Genomic DNA, 17536 nt, shown 5'->3' on the forward strand with positions numbered 1-17536 from the left:
AAAAAAAAAAAAAAAAAAAAAAGCTTGGGTTTTGAAGTAAGGCAGCCAGAGAGTTTACATTCCAGCTCCAGTGGGATTTGGAGTAAATCGCTTAACCTCTCTCAGTTTCTTCTACACTGTACTCAGAATTTGTGTTCCCTGACCATGTTAATGGGGTTTCCAAGGGGATGAAGATGCAGCGCCTGGGTGAGGGTTTCGGTGGTGTCCACTGAGAGAGCTTGCTTGGGCTAATGGGTTCATTTCCTCTTCTCTGGTTTAGAAAGGGACGTCCATGAAAGGCTTGCAGATGACTGGGCCAATTTCCACGCACTCCCTGGAGTCAGCAGGCCCCCCGGTTGGGAAGAAGGGAACCTCAGCTCTGTCTGCTCTGCTGGAGATGGAGGCAAGTCAGAAGTAAGTGCCTGTTAAGAGGGCTGTGTCTCCACCCTGCAGTCTCTGAGGGCTTTCAGTGCCCCACTCCTGCGAACAGGGTGACATATGATTTCCATCTGCAGGGAGCTTGTAATTAAGAATTTATTTACATGAAAAGAAATCCAGGAGGTGGGTATAGTCATGCATGCCTGGGAGTCTGAGGCAGGAGGATCAAATGTTTGAGTCATCGTGGGCAACTTAGTGACATAGTGAGACCCTGTCTGAAAAAGAAAAAAAGGCTGGGGTGTAGCTCAATGGGAAGGCCCTGAGCTCAGTCCCTAGTACTAGCATAAAAAAAAAAAAAGAAAGAAAGAAAAAAACAAGCCAGCCTAATACATGGCCAAGTGTTAATAACATGAAATAGGTCAACAAAACTACAGTTACAAACTTGTAGTCTGAGGCATAATTTGAAGTATGAATACACAAAGCACTTACACTTTTTTTTCTCTTGAGCATTTTAGTTTTGGTACCAGGGATTGAACTTGAGACCTTGCACTTGCAAGGCAGGTGGCTGGCTGGGCGTTTTAAATATTTATTTGTTTGTTTGTTTGCTTGCTATGTTGCCCTGGGTAGATTTGAACTTCTAGGTCAATGATGGTGAACCTTTCAGAGCTTTCAGTCGATAAAAAGAGCCCCTGCAGCACACATACCATAGATTTGCCACCAATATCCTAGGCTCAAGAAATCCACCCGCCTCAGCCTCCCAAACAACTGGGGCTACACACATGTGCCATTGCATCTACCTCATGAGTGTTTTTAAAATATTTGAGCCAATTTTTATTTTTGGTACGGGGGATCAAACTCAGGACCTTGTGTTTGCGAGGCTGGCTAAATCCCTGGCCCCTAAGCCAAATTTTTTGAATTTTAAAATTTCATATAAAAATCTAGATTTTATATGAATTTTTATTTTTTGTTTTTTAATAAGGACTTTTATATAAAAATATATGATATACAGAATGTAACATGATGTGTGATTCTATTATATGTCATATAGAACAGATAACATAATGTGTAATTCTATCATAGATAGTATGTAAAAGTTCAGCTTTGTGTTAAGTAGCCGAGTCTCAGTCCACATTTGTTCCAGCCACAGTGGACTGCGCTCTGGAAGGAGCACATGGTGACCAGGCTGCTCAGGCGGCGGGGCAGGAGGATCACAAGTTCAAGGCCAGCCTGTGCTACTTAATGAGACCTTGTCTCAAAATAGATAGATAGATAGATAATTAGTAAGGGCTGGGGTTACAACTCTGGTAGTGTTTGCCTAGCTTGCACAAGGTACTGGAAAACAAATGTGTGGTTCTTTCTCCTTGAGGTCTTGGATTCCTGTGCATCCTCAGTCATGCCCCCTGGCATGTTTCTCTAGGCATTTGGGTGTGTGGCCCTTGTATAACAGTGCCACAGTTGACAGGATACTAGTAGAACCACATCTTGCTTGGGAATACAGAGAAAGAATCACAAGAGGTGAGTTTTAAGTTGGCCTTGTAGAAAGCGAAGCATAGAAACAGGAGAAAAAAGTGAAGCGTTTCCACAGGAGAAGGTGGGACTTGGGAAAAGAGAAAACATTGGTATGTGCAGGTGGGACCTGCCTTGGGCAGGTTTCCCTGCCTCTCTCTTCCTTAGAGCTGGGTCAGGTTCCCCTCCGTGCTTGCCTCCATCTTGGGCCTATGCCCAAGAGCACTTACCAGTATTGTGAGGGCTTCAGGCATTGGTTTACTCCTCTTCCCTCCAGTCTGACTGTGCTCTCTGAGAGTAGAAGCTACAAGTCTACCTGGCATGTAGTAGGTTTGCAGTACATATTTATGGAATGACAGCAGACAGGAATGCTAACTTAGTTACTTTTCTCTTTGCTGAGACAAAATACCCAATGCCAAAGTTAAAGGAGGAAAGATTTATTTCAGCTCACAGTTTGTAGAAGTTTTAGTCCGTAGTCAACTGTCTTCAAGGCAGGGTGACATGGCAGACGGGCACTGCAGAGGAGAAATGGTTCATGGCAAAGCGGGGCAGACAGAACGCAGCAGAAGCGGCAGCAGCAACCAAACCTGCCTTTAAATTTCATCCAGGACACTTGCCCTTAGTGTAGGTAGTAGCATTTATACCCAAGCTGGGGCACCCTTAATCCCAACATCATATCCTCAATCCCAGCATCATGCACCCTAGGTAGAGCCAGCTCCAAAAAGCCCCACCTAGCCAGGATTTTAGCTCAGGGGTTCCACCGCCTGCCTCGAAAGCGCAAGGCCCCAAGTTGGATCCCTGGTACCAAAACAACAACAACAACAACAAAAAGCCCCACCTATAACTGCATGAGGCTTTGGGGAGACATCTAGTTGCAAGCTATAGCAGATACTGAGGGTCTACCTGTATAGCTTTGGGCAAGTGTGTTAGGGCAGACTAAGAACTTTGTCTGTCTAATACGAGAGCCTGTGTTGCACCCCACAGGAGCCTGCACATATTAGATTTCTAGGAAGCAACTATGAACAAGTGAAAGAGCATAAGGTATGGTGGAAGGTGCAGTTGGAAAGACAGTGTAGAAAGCCAGATGCCAGTCCATCCTTACAGAGTCTCACAGCAGGAGGAATCCTTTGCAAGTTTTTAAAAATTTTATTTTAATGGAAAAATTCAGACAGATGAGAAAAAGTAGACAAATCTCTCTTTACCCATCACTCAGCTTCAGTGATCATCAACGCAGTCTTGTTTCTTTATATTCCACTCATGATTTCTTTCCTTTTATTCTTTTCTCAAATCCCAGGCATTATATCCTTCATATATATATTTTAGCATGTACCCCTGAAAGATGTCTTTTTTTTGAGACAGGGTCTCGCTGTGTAGTGCAGGCTAACGTTGAACTCACTGTGTAACCCAGGCTGGCCTTAAATTCTCAGCGATCCTTCTGCCTCAGCCTCATGAGTCCTGGGATTACAGGTGTGCATCACCATGCCAGGCTTTTTGTTGTTGTTGTTGTTGTTGTTTTTGAAACAGTGTTTCACTGTGCAGTGCAAGCTGGCGGCAAACTATGACAATCCTCCTGCCTCTGTCTCCTGAGTGCTGGGATTATATGTGTGTGCCACCATACCTGGCTGTCTTCTTCTTTCTTCTTTGTATAATGTCATAGTAGATCTGAAAAATTATAGCAGTTTCTTAATATCATGAAATGTCCACTCGGTGTTGCTGGCAGAAGTGATTATTCCCCCAGAGAAGAGCCCCATGTATAGGAAGACTTGGTGGGCGGGGACTGGGAGGCACAGGATGGATGGAAGATGAAGATTAATAGAAAAGAAGGGATACAGCGAATAACATAAAGGGAAGAACACAGTAGAGTATCCAAGGGAGAGCAGATGAGAAAAGGACAGCGGGGGTTGGTTGGTCTCATTACTGAAGGCACTGTGTCTTCTGCCCAAAATGTCTTTATCAAATCCAGGAGAGACCCTAGAACCCTGCCTGCCTAGTTTTCCCTGGAACAAATGATAGACTTTTTCCACTGAAAAAGAGAACAAGGAACATATGTTGCTGGGAGGGGTGTGAAGCTGGGGGTGAAGGGATCTTATTTTAATTTGCAGTGAGTCATCATGTGATGTGCACTAAAGGAGCTCAGGCTGGAGGAAGGCGGAGATCTTGGGGTAGAGGAGTCCCCCAGTATAAAGGGTGAGATTCTCAGCTAGCCCCATGAAGGAGGTAGGACAGAGAAACTCGAGACTTACCGCTTGTCATAGATGCCTGCTCCTGGGAGAAGTGCTTTATTTTCTCAAGGCCAGAGGATAGAGCAGAGGCAGTCAGACTTTTATAAAATAATGTTTGTTCACACAGCATCTTTTATTTGTATGCTTTTCTTGTTCTGCTGCTGCTCCAAGCAAATTTGTCTGTATTTATATGTGTATTTTGTGGTACTGGGGATTGAACCCAGGGCCTTTGCACTACGGCTGCATTCCTGGCCCTTCTTTTACTTTTTATTTTAAAACAAAGTCTCTAAGTTGCTGAATTGCCTAAGCCAGACTTGAACTTGTCGTCCTCCTTCCTCAGCCCTCCATAGTGCTAGAATCACAGGTTCGTAGCGTCTCACCTGGCTCAGTTCTGTTTATTATGAGAAACATGATGTTACAGCAACATGAAACAGAGAGCTTTAAAAATCCATATATAGTTCCACCACCTTACCGTGTTTGTTTCATCCATTCCACCCCAGTCTATATTTTCAGGTACAGATATTTTTTAGTCAGGCTTTTTTGCAAGATCAAGGTCTCTGGAGTCTCACCTCTGTGCTGATTAACAGCCACAGGGTAGCAGGTGTTGGCCAGCCATCTCCTCTGCTTCTGTTAGGTGAGGATAACCAATTGGTGATGAGAGCATGGGGGTGAAGGACAGACAGAGACGCTTCAAACAGGTGGGGTTTTCTCCTCTCCAAGGTGACTCGTGTGTGTGACCCTCAAGGCTCCATGCTTGCTCCGAACAAGTCAGCAGTGTAACATAGTGTGTTGTCCACCTGCAGACTTCATGTGAAGGGTTTCCATACTTTTATCTTCTTGCTTCTGTGTAGGCTGTTTTCTTCCTGCTTATCCTTTAAGGAACCCCGCACATGGCACTGCCTCTGTGGGAGTTTGGCTGGCCACACCTAGGGCAGAATGCAGAGCGCCCTGTGTATTTTCTTATTTGTACATGTACACATTGTAGCTGGTTGTGTTGTGTTAGCTCCCTTCCCGAGACACTAGACAAGGAGACTCTAAGGGCAAGGGCAGGGTCTTCCCCAAGTCTGAATCTCTGGATCCTTGTACACCAGTACGTGTCAGCTCATACAAGGCAGTTCAGTAAATGTGGATCGTTATGCTTATCACACAGCACATCTTCAGGGATAACTGAAGCTTCTTGTCCCTGCTGTCACCATCATGGCCCAATGCTACAGCCCTCAGAAAGTGCCAGGAGATGTCACAGTGTACATTTGTGGATGTGCTTGAGAGGAAAACATGCCGTAGTGTAGTGGAGGGAGAGAAACAGAGCAGAGGGAAAGAGAGAGAGAAGCAGACACAGTCTATTGTGTCGGTGAGCAAGGGAAGAGATCAAGCATGTTTGCTGCTTGTCATCTATGAATTGTACCTCAGAGTTACAAAGTAATTGGTGTGGGGGAGTTTCTCTTTTTAAAATATTCTAGATAATAAATACAAAAGGAATGGTAGAATATCACTGTATGCAGTCTCTAAGGAATTGATTGATGGATCTCCAGAGATTGTCAGTGGTAGCTAACATTACCACAGACAGCAGGAAGTCAGTATGGGCCTCTGGGTAGATGTGCACAGCACCATTTGGGAAAAATTATTGCTTGACATTGAACCTAAATTTGTCCAAGCCTCTGTGTATAACTTCTAGTTCTCAGGAAGTATAGGTGCAGAGGAACAGGCTAGACAGTAAAGGATTGGGGCCGTGGATTTAGCTCAGCAGTTCCACCACCTGCCTCACAAGTGCAAGGACCCGAGTTTGATCCCCGGTACCAAAAAACCAAAAAAACAAAACAAAACAAAAAACCAATAAAAGGTTGCATCTAGACTGTGTACATTTGTAAGACAAATGAGCTTCTGTTTTCAGTAAATAAATTGCAAGGATAGGAGAAATGAAAAGAGTTTATGCCCTAAAAGAGAATTAAGAGCTGTAACTTACTGCAACAAAAGGACCGTAATAAAATCTTGTTTCAGACAAACAAAATGTTAAGATTTTTTTCCTTTGAGACATTTGGGGAAATATAAAAGAATTTTTTTAAAATGGTGGTTATTTAAATTTTTTTTTTCTTTTAGCGTTATTGCAGTATTTATACATAAAATAACATGTTAGGGCCCGGGATTTAGCTCAGTGGTTCCGCCACCTGCCTTGCAAGTGCAGGGTCCCCAGGGTCCCGAGTTTGATCCCTGGTACAAAACCCCCCAAAAAACAGTAGATAAAATAATGTGAGTTTTGCTTTCAAAATAACTCATGTAAGTAGGTAAGGGCTATAGATGAAACAAGATTTCTGCAAGTATATAATTTTAGTGGCTGGGTAAGTTGGGATTGCTTAATTTTATTCTCTTTATGTATGTTTGAGTTTTTCCATAATTAAAAAAATTTAGGTGGTACACATCTATAATCCCAGTACTCAGGAGGCTGAGGTATGAGGATCATGAGTTTGAGGCAGTCTGGACTGTAGTGAGTCCCTGTTTCAAAAATAAGAAAATTTAAACAAGTGACAGGTTCCTATAGGAACAGATTTTTAATCCCTGGTATGAGATTACTTCATGATGGTTAACAAAAATTTCAGAATTTGGTCTGGGAGTATAGCTCAGTGGTAGAGTGCTTGCCTAGTACGCATGAGGTCCTGAGGTTAATCTCCAAGACCACAAAAAATAAAATAAATAAAAATCAGAATTTAAGATGAGAAGGATTGCAGGTTGGGTTCCCAAGGAAGCAGGCTTAAGTTTGTGGGCTGTTTACTGAGCAGAGTCTTTGGATTCATCCCTGTGAGAGGGAGTGGGAGGATAAAGGAGCTGGCACAGGGAGAAGCTGAGCTGTAGGACTGGCCCAGCGCCCCACACAAGTGCTAGAGGTAGCACTGCCTTCACAGATGAGCCGCATTATGCCGGTGTGCTCAGCCTTTGTATGCATGCATGGGCATACACACTCTTGCTGATCATGCACTGGCTGTGGGATCCTAGGGAACGGATGTGGGCTCAGACCAGGCTGCGGTGCGGCTAGAGAGTCATTGGATGCGCTGTCTGCTGAGCAGCTTGGATAGTGCTCTCAAGGCAACAAGCCACTGCTGAGGCATCTAAGTGGTGCCTCACAGTGTCTGCTACAGCAGAACAGTTGATCCTCCATATTTGTGGGTGCTGCATTTATTAAATCAATCTTGCAGAGAATGAAAACATTACAGGGAGGAAAATTGCATCTGTGCAGAACATATACAGACTTTTCTTGTCATTATTCTCTAGGCAGTATGAATTAATAAGTATTTGCATAGCATTTATATTATATTGGTATTATGAGGGCCCTAGAGATGGCTTAAAGTATATGGGAAAATATATGTAAGTTTTATAGAATTATTATAATGTTGTATGTAAGAAATTTGAATATCTAAAAATTTTGGTATTGATTGGGGGTTCTAGAACCAATCTCCCTCAGATACTGAGAGATAACTGTATTTTACAGTAGTAATGAAGCACTTAGGATTATAACATGAGCCTTCTGAAACATCAGGTAAGAGCACATTGACATATTAAAATAACATACAGTGGACCCTCAAGTTACCACCAGCCTGATCAGCCGGCAAGTTGGATTAATTAGGTTAATGGAAGATTTACATGCCTCTGGTTATCTGTAGTGCATACCCAGGTAAACATCCAGATTTCAGCTGTATTGACTTACAGTCAACTTGAGTTACAATCAGGAACCGATTGACTTTGTAAGTCAAGGGTCCACTGTAATCTAAGCTGAAACAGTTTACAGTTAATTTTAATGTAGAAAACTTTTGAAAATAAAGGTGAAGGCATGCATTTATGTACATGAGAACTGAGGTAGAATGAGATGGTAGAAGAAAACTATTTGTCTTGTTTTATGGGGTATTGTCTGCTGGATCTGGGTGTTTTAGGGTTAGATGTAAATTGGAATAATATAAATCCCTTCAAAATATATAAAATTAGCACTTCCCTCTATTTAGGTTTTGTTGCATCACATAAATAGGGAAAGTGCTAATTTTCAGAATGTGCTTTTGCTTTATTTTTATTTATTTATTTAATTTATTTATTTATTTTGAGACAAGGTCACACTATGCAATTCAGGTTGGCCTTGAACTGGCTATGTAGCCCAGGCTGGCCTCAAACTCATGGCAGTCCTCGCCTTAGCCTTTCGAGTGCTGGGATTACAGGCATGGCCACCATCCCTAGCCATGCTTTTGCTTTAGATTTAATAAAACATGAGAAAAAAAAATCTTCCCAGAGGACTGAAAAAAATGGTATTCATGGTAGAGTCACTCAAACCTTGTCATTTGCCCTTTGAAAGTAATGTGTAGATACCAGGTGCTGCCAGAATTGCTTTTTAAATTGGGCTGTTCTGTGTTTTACTGTGGTGGCTGGTGATTGTTCAGGATTATGAATAAAATGAAAGGTGTCATATAGGACCTGAGGCAGAACGAGGCAGAACTGTATGCATTTCAAAGATGAGAGCAACAGAATGTCTTCATTTTAGCTCATTTGGATCCTTTACCAGGGAGCTCTGAGCAAGCAGCAGTCATGCATTTTTCCTTCTTTTAGGTGCCTAGGAGAACAGCAGGCAGCTGTGCATGGTGGAAAGAGCTCTGCCCAGACAGCCGAGAGCAGCAGCATTGCCATGACTCCCACCTACGTGGACAGCCCACGAAAGGTAAAGGGGGCCACCCATCGGGAAGCTGCCATGTACTCTGAGAAACCCCACATGGAAGGTAAACTGGGAAGCTGTTCAAAGTTAGGATTGAATGTGCTGAGTGAATTCTTCTTACCCTTTTTAGGTTCTATGACTACCTTTTTTTTTTTTTTCTATGACTGTCTTTATTGAGGGGTACCTTTTGTTCACCATAGTAAGGAAGCTAACTTAAGTGCAGATATAAAACAGTAAAGACCCAAGATCTGAGGTGAGTTTTGTTACTGGCCTTCTAGTTGTCCTTTACCATCATTGTTAGCTTTCCCAAACAGGAGTAGGAAGCTACTGGAGCATTTTCTACAAGAGCTCATTCACTCTTTGATAGTGGAAATCCTATCGGTTTTTCTTAGACACTTGAGAAATACAGTCAAATAAGATCATGGGGTGGAGGTTGGGGGACATCAAAACCCCCTCAGACTTTAGGCCTTTATAAGGAATAGCAAGTACTACAATAGAATGAAAGAAAACTCCATAGGTCAGGCTTTTTGATCTTAAAAGATCAGTAGACTAGACTCTGTTAACTTGGTTTCTGAGAAATTCAGAATCTGAGATCATTCTGTTGTGATCTCATAATGTGAACTGACTGAATATTCTCTCTCTCTCTCTTTTTTTTTTTAATTTTAAATTGAATTTATTGGTACATTCTAGGTAGACAGTACAGTTACATTCATTACTGGGATCTTGTACCTTTACATGCCAGGTCTTGGTTCTCATTTTTTCCCCTTGTCCCCACCTTCCTCTTTCACCTCTCCCCTTCACCCCTTCCTCCCCTCCCCTCCTTCAAACACTTTAATTCCATTGTTACATTTTCTCATGTTTTTTTTCCTTTTCCCTTATTTCCCTTCGAATGTTCTCTTTTTTGTTGTTTGAGACAGGGTCTCCCTGTCTTTGAACTCACTATGTAGCCTTGAACCCATGACGGTCCTTCTGCTTCATTCACTACCATGCCTGGCAAGACTGTATATTCTTTTATTTGGTCTCTACTATCCTAGTAGTGAAAGAGATTCAGTAGATGTATTTTATTTTTCAAAATTATGGCAAAATTATATATCTGTTCCTATATTTGTTTATTTTACTTTGTGTAATAAGTTTTCTATATCATTAATATTTTTCAAAAGCATGATTTGTGTGTGTGTGTGCGTGTGTAAAATGCTGAGGATCAAACCCAGGGCACTCACTGTGCATGCTTAGTGTGACTTCTACCAATGAGTTAATGCTTTCCTAGCATATGCAAGGTCCTGGGTTCAGTCCCCAGCATCCATTTCTCTTGTCTCTCGCTCTCTCTCTCTCTCTCTCTCTGTCTCACACACACACACACAAATGCTATATAATATTTCATCATATGAATTTACTTTTTTAGAACATTTTTGTTAAAAATATAGAAGATTTCTGATTTTTTCTTGAGATGGAGTCTTGCTACGCTCATGCTGGTCTTGATCTCAAGATCTTCCTACCAACCTCCCAAGAAGCTGGGATTACAAGTGTGCAGCAGTGCATCTGGCTTTCTGCTCTTTAAGACAGATTTTAGCATTGTACAAATTTTTATAATAGTGCATCACAACCATAAATAATGTCGTAATGAACTTCCTATTTTTAGTGGCAGGGATTCAACTCAGGGGCCTTTGCACTGAGTTCCATCCCTAGCCCACACTCCCCTTTTTACATTTTTTTCTAATTTAAAAATTTTAATATTATTTTGAGGTAAAGTCTTGGTAATTTTCCTAGTCTAAGCTCGAATTTACAATCTTCCTGCCTTAGCCTCCCAGAGTGCTGGGATTATAAGTGTTTACCACCACAGCGAGCTAATGAACTTGTTATAATAATTAGTTCAACCTCTGATTATTTCCTTTGCCTAAATAACTAGAATGATATCACTAGGATGGAGGGATTAAAATCTGAGAAAAGTTATCAACCAAGACTATAGGCAGTTTGTAGACTCTGTAGATCAGAGGTCAGCAAATCTAAATACATATTTCAAGTTCTTCGTATGTATTTCTATAACCATTTGAAATTGCAAAAATTGTTCTTCTCTTACAGGCTATAAAAAACCAGGTGGCTAGACAGATCTGGCCTCCAACCTATAATTTGCTGACCTCTGCTCATTCTGTTGGCAAGGAAAGAGTTTTTTCACCTATTGTTATTCATGTGTACATAAATCTCAGCATCGTCAGCACCTGGTATATGTTTTGGCAGAGAAGGAACAAGCAATACCTAAGTTCCCTACCTGCTGCCCAATCAATTTTTGTTTTGTTTTTTCTTTTTTTAAACCTCTGCTTATTATCCTCTTTTAGAATTAGACACAGTGCCAAAGACAAGACTGAAAAATAATGAAATTGTACAGTCCCAGACATTAAGGGTAATATGCACCAAAGACTAGATATGTTGTTTAGAACACCTTCCTAATCTTCCAGTTGGACACTGAAGTCCGTATGCAGGAGCTGTCAGTGTTGCTAGATGTTGACTCCCAAATTAAGTAGGGGGAACCAGGATGTTATGAGATGCCCTGCTGGCACACTCAGAAGTCCTAATTTTCAAACTAAAGAAAAGGTTTAGGAAAGCAAGGAACTTGATCAAGTGTCCCTACTGAATTGCAGTGATAAGCATAAAAAGTAAGATCTTGAAGAGACAGAGTCTATGGAAGGGTCTACTGTGCCATTTCTATTTCACATATGTGACCATATGTGAATAGCCCACATGAATAGAGTGGGAAGGGAAAGATGTCTTGAGAAAGCTCCTCCAATGAGTGCTTTTTACCTCTCAGCTCTTGATGATTTTGTCACACAACCAGTGGAGGAGAAGGTGTGATTGCTTCTGTACCCTCTGTGTGCTCAGAAGATTAATCAAGAACTTTTCTTGCATTGAATCCTCTTCTATCTGGCCGGCATGTTCAGTAATAGGCAGAAGAAACCTATGCTTAGTGTGTCTCTCCCAGAGGCCTGCTGGTCATCCAGGCAGGTGGGAGACCAGGATATTGCCTCTGCAGCCTTTCTTTCTGCATAGGTCTGAATGCATTTCAGAGCTATGTGTAGGACAGAAGCATCCAGGCCGTGCTCTCAGGAAACACAGGTAGCTTGGACACCTCTTCTGACCCAGGTGCTTTCTCCCACGCAGTTAGGATATTCTGCTTGGAAAGGTATAAGTTCCTTCTCATGCTTTGCCTTTGGATATTGTCCTTCTGGGTGGATCTCTTCTCGCTTTCTGTCTTTTTTTCTTTTTCCTTCCATTTCCCTCATGTGTCCTTGTTTCTCCTTCCCTTGTTTTTTATTTATTTATTTTTTCATCCGCCTCTGCTTCCCTTAATGGTTAACCATGGGTACCCACTCCATTTCTTTGCTACCTTGCACCTGCTGCTGCTGCTGTTGCTGTTGATGCTGACGCTGATGCTTCCTCCTCCTCCTCCTCCTCTGACTTCAGGACGGGGCCTTCTTTATGGAGTTTGTCCGCAGCCCACGCACAGCATCATCTGCTTTCTATACTCAGGTTAGTCAAACTCCAGGGCTTTGCAGCTCATGCATGCCTGTCCATTGGCAGAAGCCACAAACTAGCCTTCTGCTCAGTTCTGAGCAGATGGAATTGGGCTGAATCTGAGTTTGAGGGGCAGCTTAAATTGAATTTGGTTTCCACAGTGTACATTCCCTTCCTTGGTGTTCTCGGTGGTGCAGGAGACTGGAGATTCATGTAAGAGGATAAATGATTACACTAGTATTAAGCCAAGTGTTTCTCATTGCTGCCTGTCTGGTTCACATGGTTGCTATGGATTCTCACTACACTGCAACATCTTCTAAGTTTTATAAGCAGCGTGATATATGTATTGTTAAGGACTGAACACTTAATTTTCTCCTCCCAGTACAACAGATGAATTTTATAGCTGTGTGGCAGGAAGTGGTGAAAAATAAGAGCTAACATTTATAAATAGGTATGTGCTACATCATAGGCTAGTGGTGTATGGCCCTAGGCTGTTTGCCTGCCCTCTGGGCTTCACTTATCTCATTTGACAAATAAAGGGTTTGTATCAGATCTTCAAGGGCCTTCCAAGTCTGAAAAATTCCACTTATTATATACCAAGCACATACATTATCTCATTTAATCTTACAATACAACCTATGAGTTAAGTAAAACTTTTATCCCAGTTTTACAAATGGAAAAATTGAGGGACAAAGAAGATGATATATACAGTATAGGGTAGAGCTGGGATTTAAATTAAGGATCCACAGGCTTGACTCAAGACCCACTCTGCAGTTAGAGTTAGTAATTATTGTTTTGGTAAAGAGAAATAGGGGTTCCTGACCTTTGGTGAGAGCATTAAGTAGTATGTGAAACTGACTTAGTTATAGAAAACTAGTTACAAAGATCTGAAAGAGTGAATAGGGTTTATGTGGAGCAGGGCAGGCTAATGGGGATGGGACTTAGGAGGTTCAAGGGCAAAAATTAAGGAGTTCTTATTTAGCAGAAGTCAGAAAACCAACATCTATTTATTTATGTATTTTTTGGTACCGGGGATTGAACTTGGGTCCTTGCACTTGCACGGCAGGCAGCGGCACCACTGAGCTAAACCCCTGGCCCCTAACATTTATTGATTACTCACAGTACTAGTGCTTTACAAACATAATATTTGCAACAAATCTATAATGCAGATGCATTATCACCTCATTTTCCAGATGAGGAAATTGAGACTTAAATAAACTAGCTGGCCAGAGAGGACTCAACTATTAGTAAGTGGCTGAGCCCTTAGGATAAGATTTTAGTTAGCACTGGAATTTTGCCTTTCTTACGAAACCAGAGATTGCCATGCTTGTTGGTTTAGGTTTCCAGATAGCTGTGCCTGCCTCTTCTCAGTGAATCACATGGCCCCAGGCAAATCCCTGTGGGGACCTCTCAGTTTTAATCTACACATCTCTCCTCTCTTGAGTGTGGGAGGCACACTGTATTTTTGGTTTGAAATAGACTTAGGTTAATCCTTTTAGCTTTTTACTTTCTAACAGGAGACTTATGAACAGTTTGGGTTTAGATTAGAATTTAACATAAGACAAATCATTGAGCTGGAAGAGATTTGTTTAATGAATCCAGTAATAATTCGCAAACTTTATATGGTGAAATTCGCCTATAGAATAAAAATGGAATAATTTGGGAATAACAAACGGAGATCAGACTTCAGAGTAGGCACATAAACAAAGTGTTGTTAAAAAGATATATACATTTAGAGGTGGCGTACAGCTCAGTGGTAGAGTGCTTGCCTAGCACGCTCAAGGCCCTGGATTCACTCACTACCTAGTACACTGGAAAAAAAAAAATCTGAACTCCTATGAAAGGTAATATAAGGGACACTCAACATATACACAAAATTAAGTTGTATCTTTTTTTAATGTTTATTTTTTGTAGTAAAGTATATAAAACATCAAATGTGTTTGTTTCCTAACATGCAGCATAGGCTTGGGGAGAGAGACTAGGGGAGTAAAAAGGTTGCTTTCAAAGCTTGGCTTCAGTGCCATACCAGGGAACTGCCTTAGGCATACTAATGTAAGTCCTGAACTCTAGTCTTTTCATTTGTAAAAGGAAATAAAAATAATTTCCTTATAGGATTGTTTTGAGTTTTCAAAATATCCATTTTCAACAAAGTTTTAAGAGAATAAACATAAAGGGCCTGTTTCTGGCCACAGTGCGATTAAGTTACATGTCAATGATAGAAACATGACTAGAAATCTTTCATGTATTTTAGAAACTGACACACTTCTGATTATATGTGTGGCAGGAATGATACATGTAAGTGACTAGCATGGTGTCTGGTATGTGATGGTCACGTAGTTAATACTAGTGATGTTTGAGATTAGTATCATTAGCCTCTCATATTTATCCATGGTTCAGTCAACTGGGGATTGAAATATTCATTCAGAAGAAAGAGAATACATTTGTACTGAACATGTACAGTCTTTTCTTATTATTCCCTAAACAATACAGTGTAACAGCTATTTACCTAGCACTTTCATTATATTAGGTATTATAAGTAATCTAGAGATGACTTTAAGTATACAGGAGGATATGCCTAGTTATATGTAAATATTATGCCAGTTTATGTGAGGGACTTGAGTGTTCATGGATTTTTGTATCTGGGCATAGTACTGTCTGGGAATCAGTCCCTAGCTGATACCGAGGGGTGATTATTGTTATGATGTTAGATTATGTTAATTTAATGCATCTCTGCATTAGTGACTACTCACTCCTCAGTCCTGCTCTGAGAAGACAGTTGCCATGTCTGTTTTATACACTTGATTCTTCAGCCCTTAGCCTGGTCCCTGGCACATAGAAGGTGTTCAGAAAATACTACCTCTGAAGTAGTGCTGAGACAGACACATGCATGTGCAGACACACATACACACAAAATAAAAATAAAAACAAATAAAACAGTAGAGCATTTCTTATTTTAAAGAGCGGAACTTTTTTCCCCCTGTCCAGAATTTGTACTAAACTAACTCAAACACGGAAGCGTTTTGGTTTAAGTGTGTGGGATAGAGGCTGGAGATGACTCATAGACCCAGACATTTGAACCCACTGATGGCTCCAGAGATGCGGGATTCTACAGAATGCATTTTGGGGCCACATCTGTTAGGGCACACAGTGTGTCCAACCAAAGTGGATTTTTTTTTCCCTTTTCTCTGTTTTCCTACTTCAAAGACATGAAAGAATAAAAGATTTATATCCCTAAGGGCCGAGTTCCTCCTGTGAGCCTCAGGGAGTCGCTTATCAGTCAACTTTGCTTTAACCTAAATCCTTTACTGTCTCCTAGGGTCTTACCTAATGTCTGTGTTGCAAGGCTTCCGCAAGTATCTGAATGGTTAGTCCAGTCCTAAATGTTCTCAAGACATATTCAACCTTGCTGTGTTCTTTAAATGTTAGAGTTGTTTGGAAATAGTTAAAAATCAGGAAATTTCATATAAAAATCCTAGTTTCTATTTTGTGTTGCATATAAGCTAGACACTGGGTCTGGGTTCCTGTCTAACAGTAATCGTATGACCATAGAGCAGCCTACTTCATTTTCCTTAAAAAAAAAAAAAAAAAGCAGAAGCCAGGGCCAGGGATTTAGCTCAGTGGTTCTGCTGCCTGCCTCGCAAGTGTAAGGACCCGAGTTTGATCCCTGATTCCAAAAAAAAAAAAAAAAAGAAGAAGCTAGATGTGCCAGTGTATATTACCATACCCGCGTGTACATTTTTTTTTTTTCATTTTTGGTGTTAGTGTTGCTAGGGAGTGAACTGAGGGCCTTCTGCATACTAGGCAAGTGCCTTGTCACTGAGTTATAACCCCAGCCCAGTACATACTTTTTGTTTGTAACCTTTGCTCTGGAACGTGCTGTTCCATAGGACTTTTGTCAGCGAAGGCAATGTTCTGCATTGTCCAGCAGAGTGGCCCTTAGTCACTTGTAGCTGTGGCATGACTTACAGTGTGACTAATATGGCGCAGGAACTGTATTTTAAATTTTATTTTAGTTAATTTATATTTAAACAGCCATATACAGCTAGTTGCTGCTGTATTGCCTGGCACAACTCCAGATATTAAAAATGTTGTCTTAGGTCAGAACATATCTAGACTGTAAGCCTACATTTTTTTCTACACTTGTTTTGCCTTCACTGGATTTTCTCACCGATTTATCTTGTTGTATGTGTTCTTATTGGTAACCTCATGTTTTGTGGATAACCGTTCACAAAGGAATTAGCATGGACATGTGGAAGAAGGAAAACAATACCTGCAGAAAGTTTATTTCAATTGGAATAGCAAATACCAAGCACCTGCTGGTTATAGAACCATGCCCAGTGCCATGAAATATGCAGGAATGAATGAAATTGTTATTACTTGAACCCAGGGCTTTTGAATTGAGCTACATCCCCAGCTGAGCCATTTTTAGTCTTTAATTTTGAGATGGGGTCTCACTAAGTCTCTGAGTTGCCCAAGTTTATTCTGGGCAATTTTAGCTTTTCTGCCGCAGCCTCCCAGAATGCTGGGATTACAGCTGTGTGCCACAACTCCTGGCCTTAATGAGTATTTCTTAACATGTGTTGTCATATCCCCCAGACGGTAAACTCTATGAGGGCAGGGGAGGGTTTTTATTTGGGATATTCCTTTCTTCCCTGATAGCATAAACCTTGGAGAATGCCCAGGCTGTGGGCCTGGGAGTTATTCTCAAGCCCGTCTGCCTCCAGTGTATATGGGATTCTATCATGGGTCCCTTTAGGATGCTTCTGTCTGCCCTTGTTTTTGTACTGTTTCCTCCCCTCTCCCCCCCTGTATTGGGAATTGAACTCTGGACCTTCACACTGAGCTACATCTCCAACACTATTTATTTTATTTTTATTTTTTGAGAGACATGGTCCCTCTAACTTGCTGAATTACCCTATAAGTTGGGCTTGAATGTGCTGGGATTACAGGCATATACAACCATACCCAGCTTCTTTCTCTTTTCTTTTGTGCTGGGGTTTGGACCCAGGGCCTTGTGAATGTTAAGCATGCACTCTACCACTTAGCTACATGCCCAGCTCCATTTCCTTGTTTTTTGTATGAGCTTGATAGTCTTGAGAAGTACCCTATATACAGTGATAGTCCCTGAGCAGGGAGATGGTATCCCACTTGAGCAGAGCAGCTATGCCCCGGTGTCCTATAGGACGTCTCCAAAATTGGTTTTCCTGATATTTTTCTCATGCTTAGATTGGAGTTACAGCCTTTTTTTTTTTTTTTTTTA

At 41.3% G+C, this 17536-nt stretch overlaps 1 protein-coding gene across 13 annotated transcripts in view; it reads left to right on the top strand.

Moving 5' to 3' along the window:
• Depdc5 (DEP domain containing 5, GATOR1 subcomplex subunit) overlaps window positions 1–17536 on the top strand; it is a 135039-nt gene that overhangs the window by 81537 nt on the left and 35966 nt on the right. For 8 of the 13 annotated variants that reach the window (XM_010603855.2, XM_010603857.2, XM_010603860.2 and 5 more), the window contains 3 exons: window positions 260–393; window positions 8667–8775; window positions 12226–12291. In XM_010603855.2, the coding sequence (XP_010602157.1) occupies window positions 260–393; window positions 8667–8775; window positions 12226–12291 (309 nt within the window). The remainder of the gene's footprint in view (window positions 1–259; window positions 394–8666; window positions 8776–12225; window positions 12292–17536) is intronic. The other 5 variants (XM_010603858.2, XM_010603859.2, XM_033762349.1 and 2 more) reach the window with 1 other exon arrangement.

This window comes from Fukomys damarensis, unplaced genomic scaffold, assembly GCF_012274545.1.
Source record: "Fukomys damarensis isolate Sample0158 unplaced genomic scaffold, DMR_v1.0_HiC HiC_scaffold_12, whole genome shotgun sequence".
Lineage (NCBI taxonomy): Eukaryota > Metazoa > Chordata > Mammalia > Rodentia > Bathyergidae > Fukomys > Fukomys damarensis.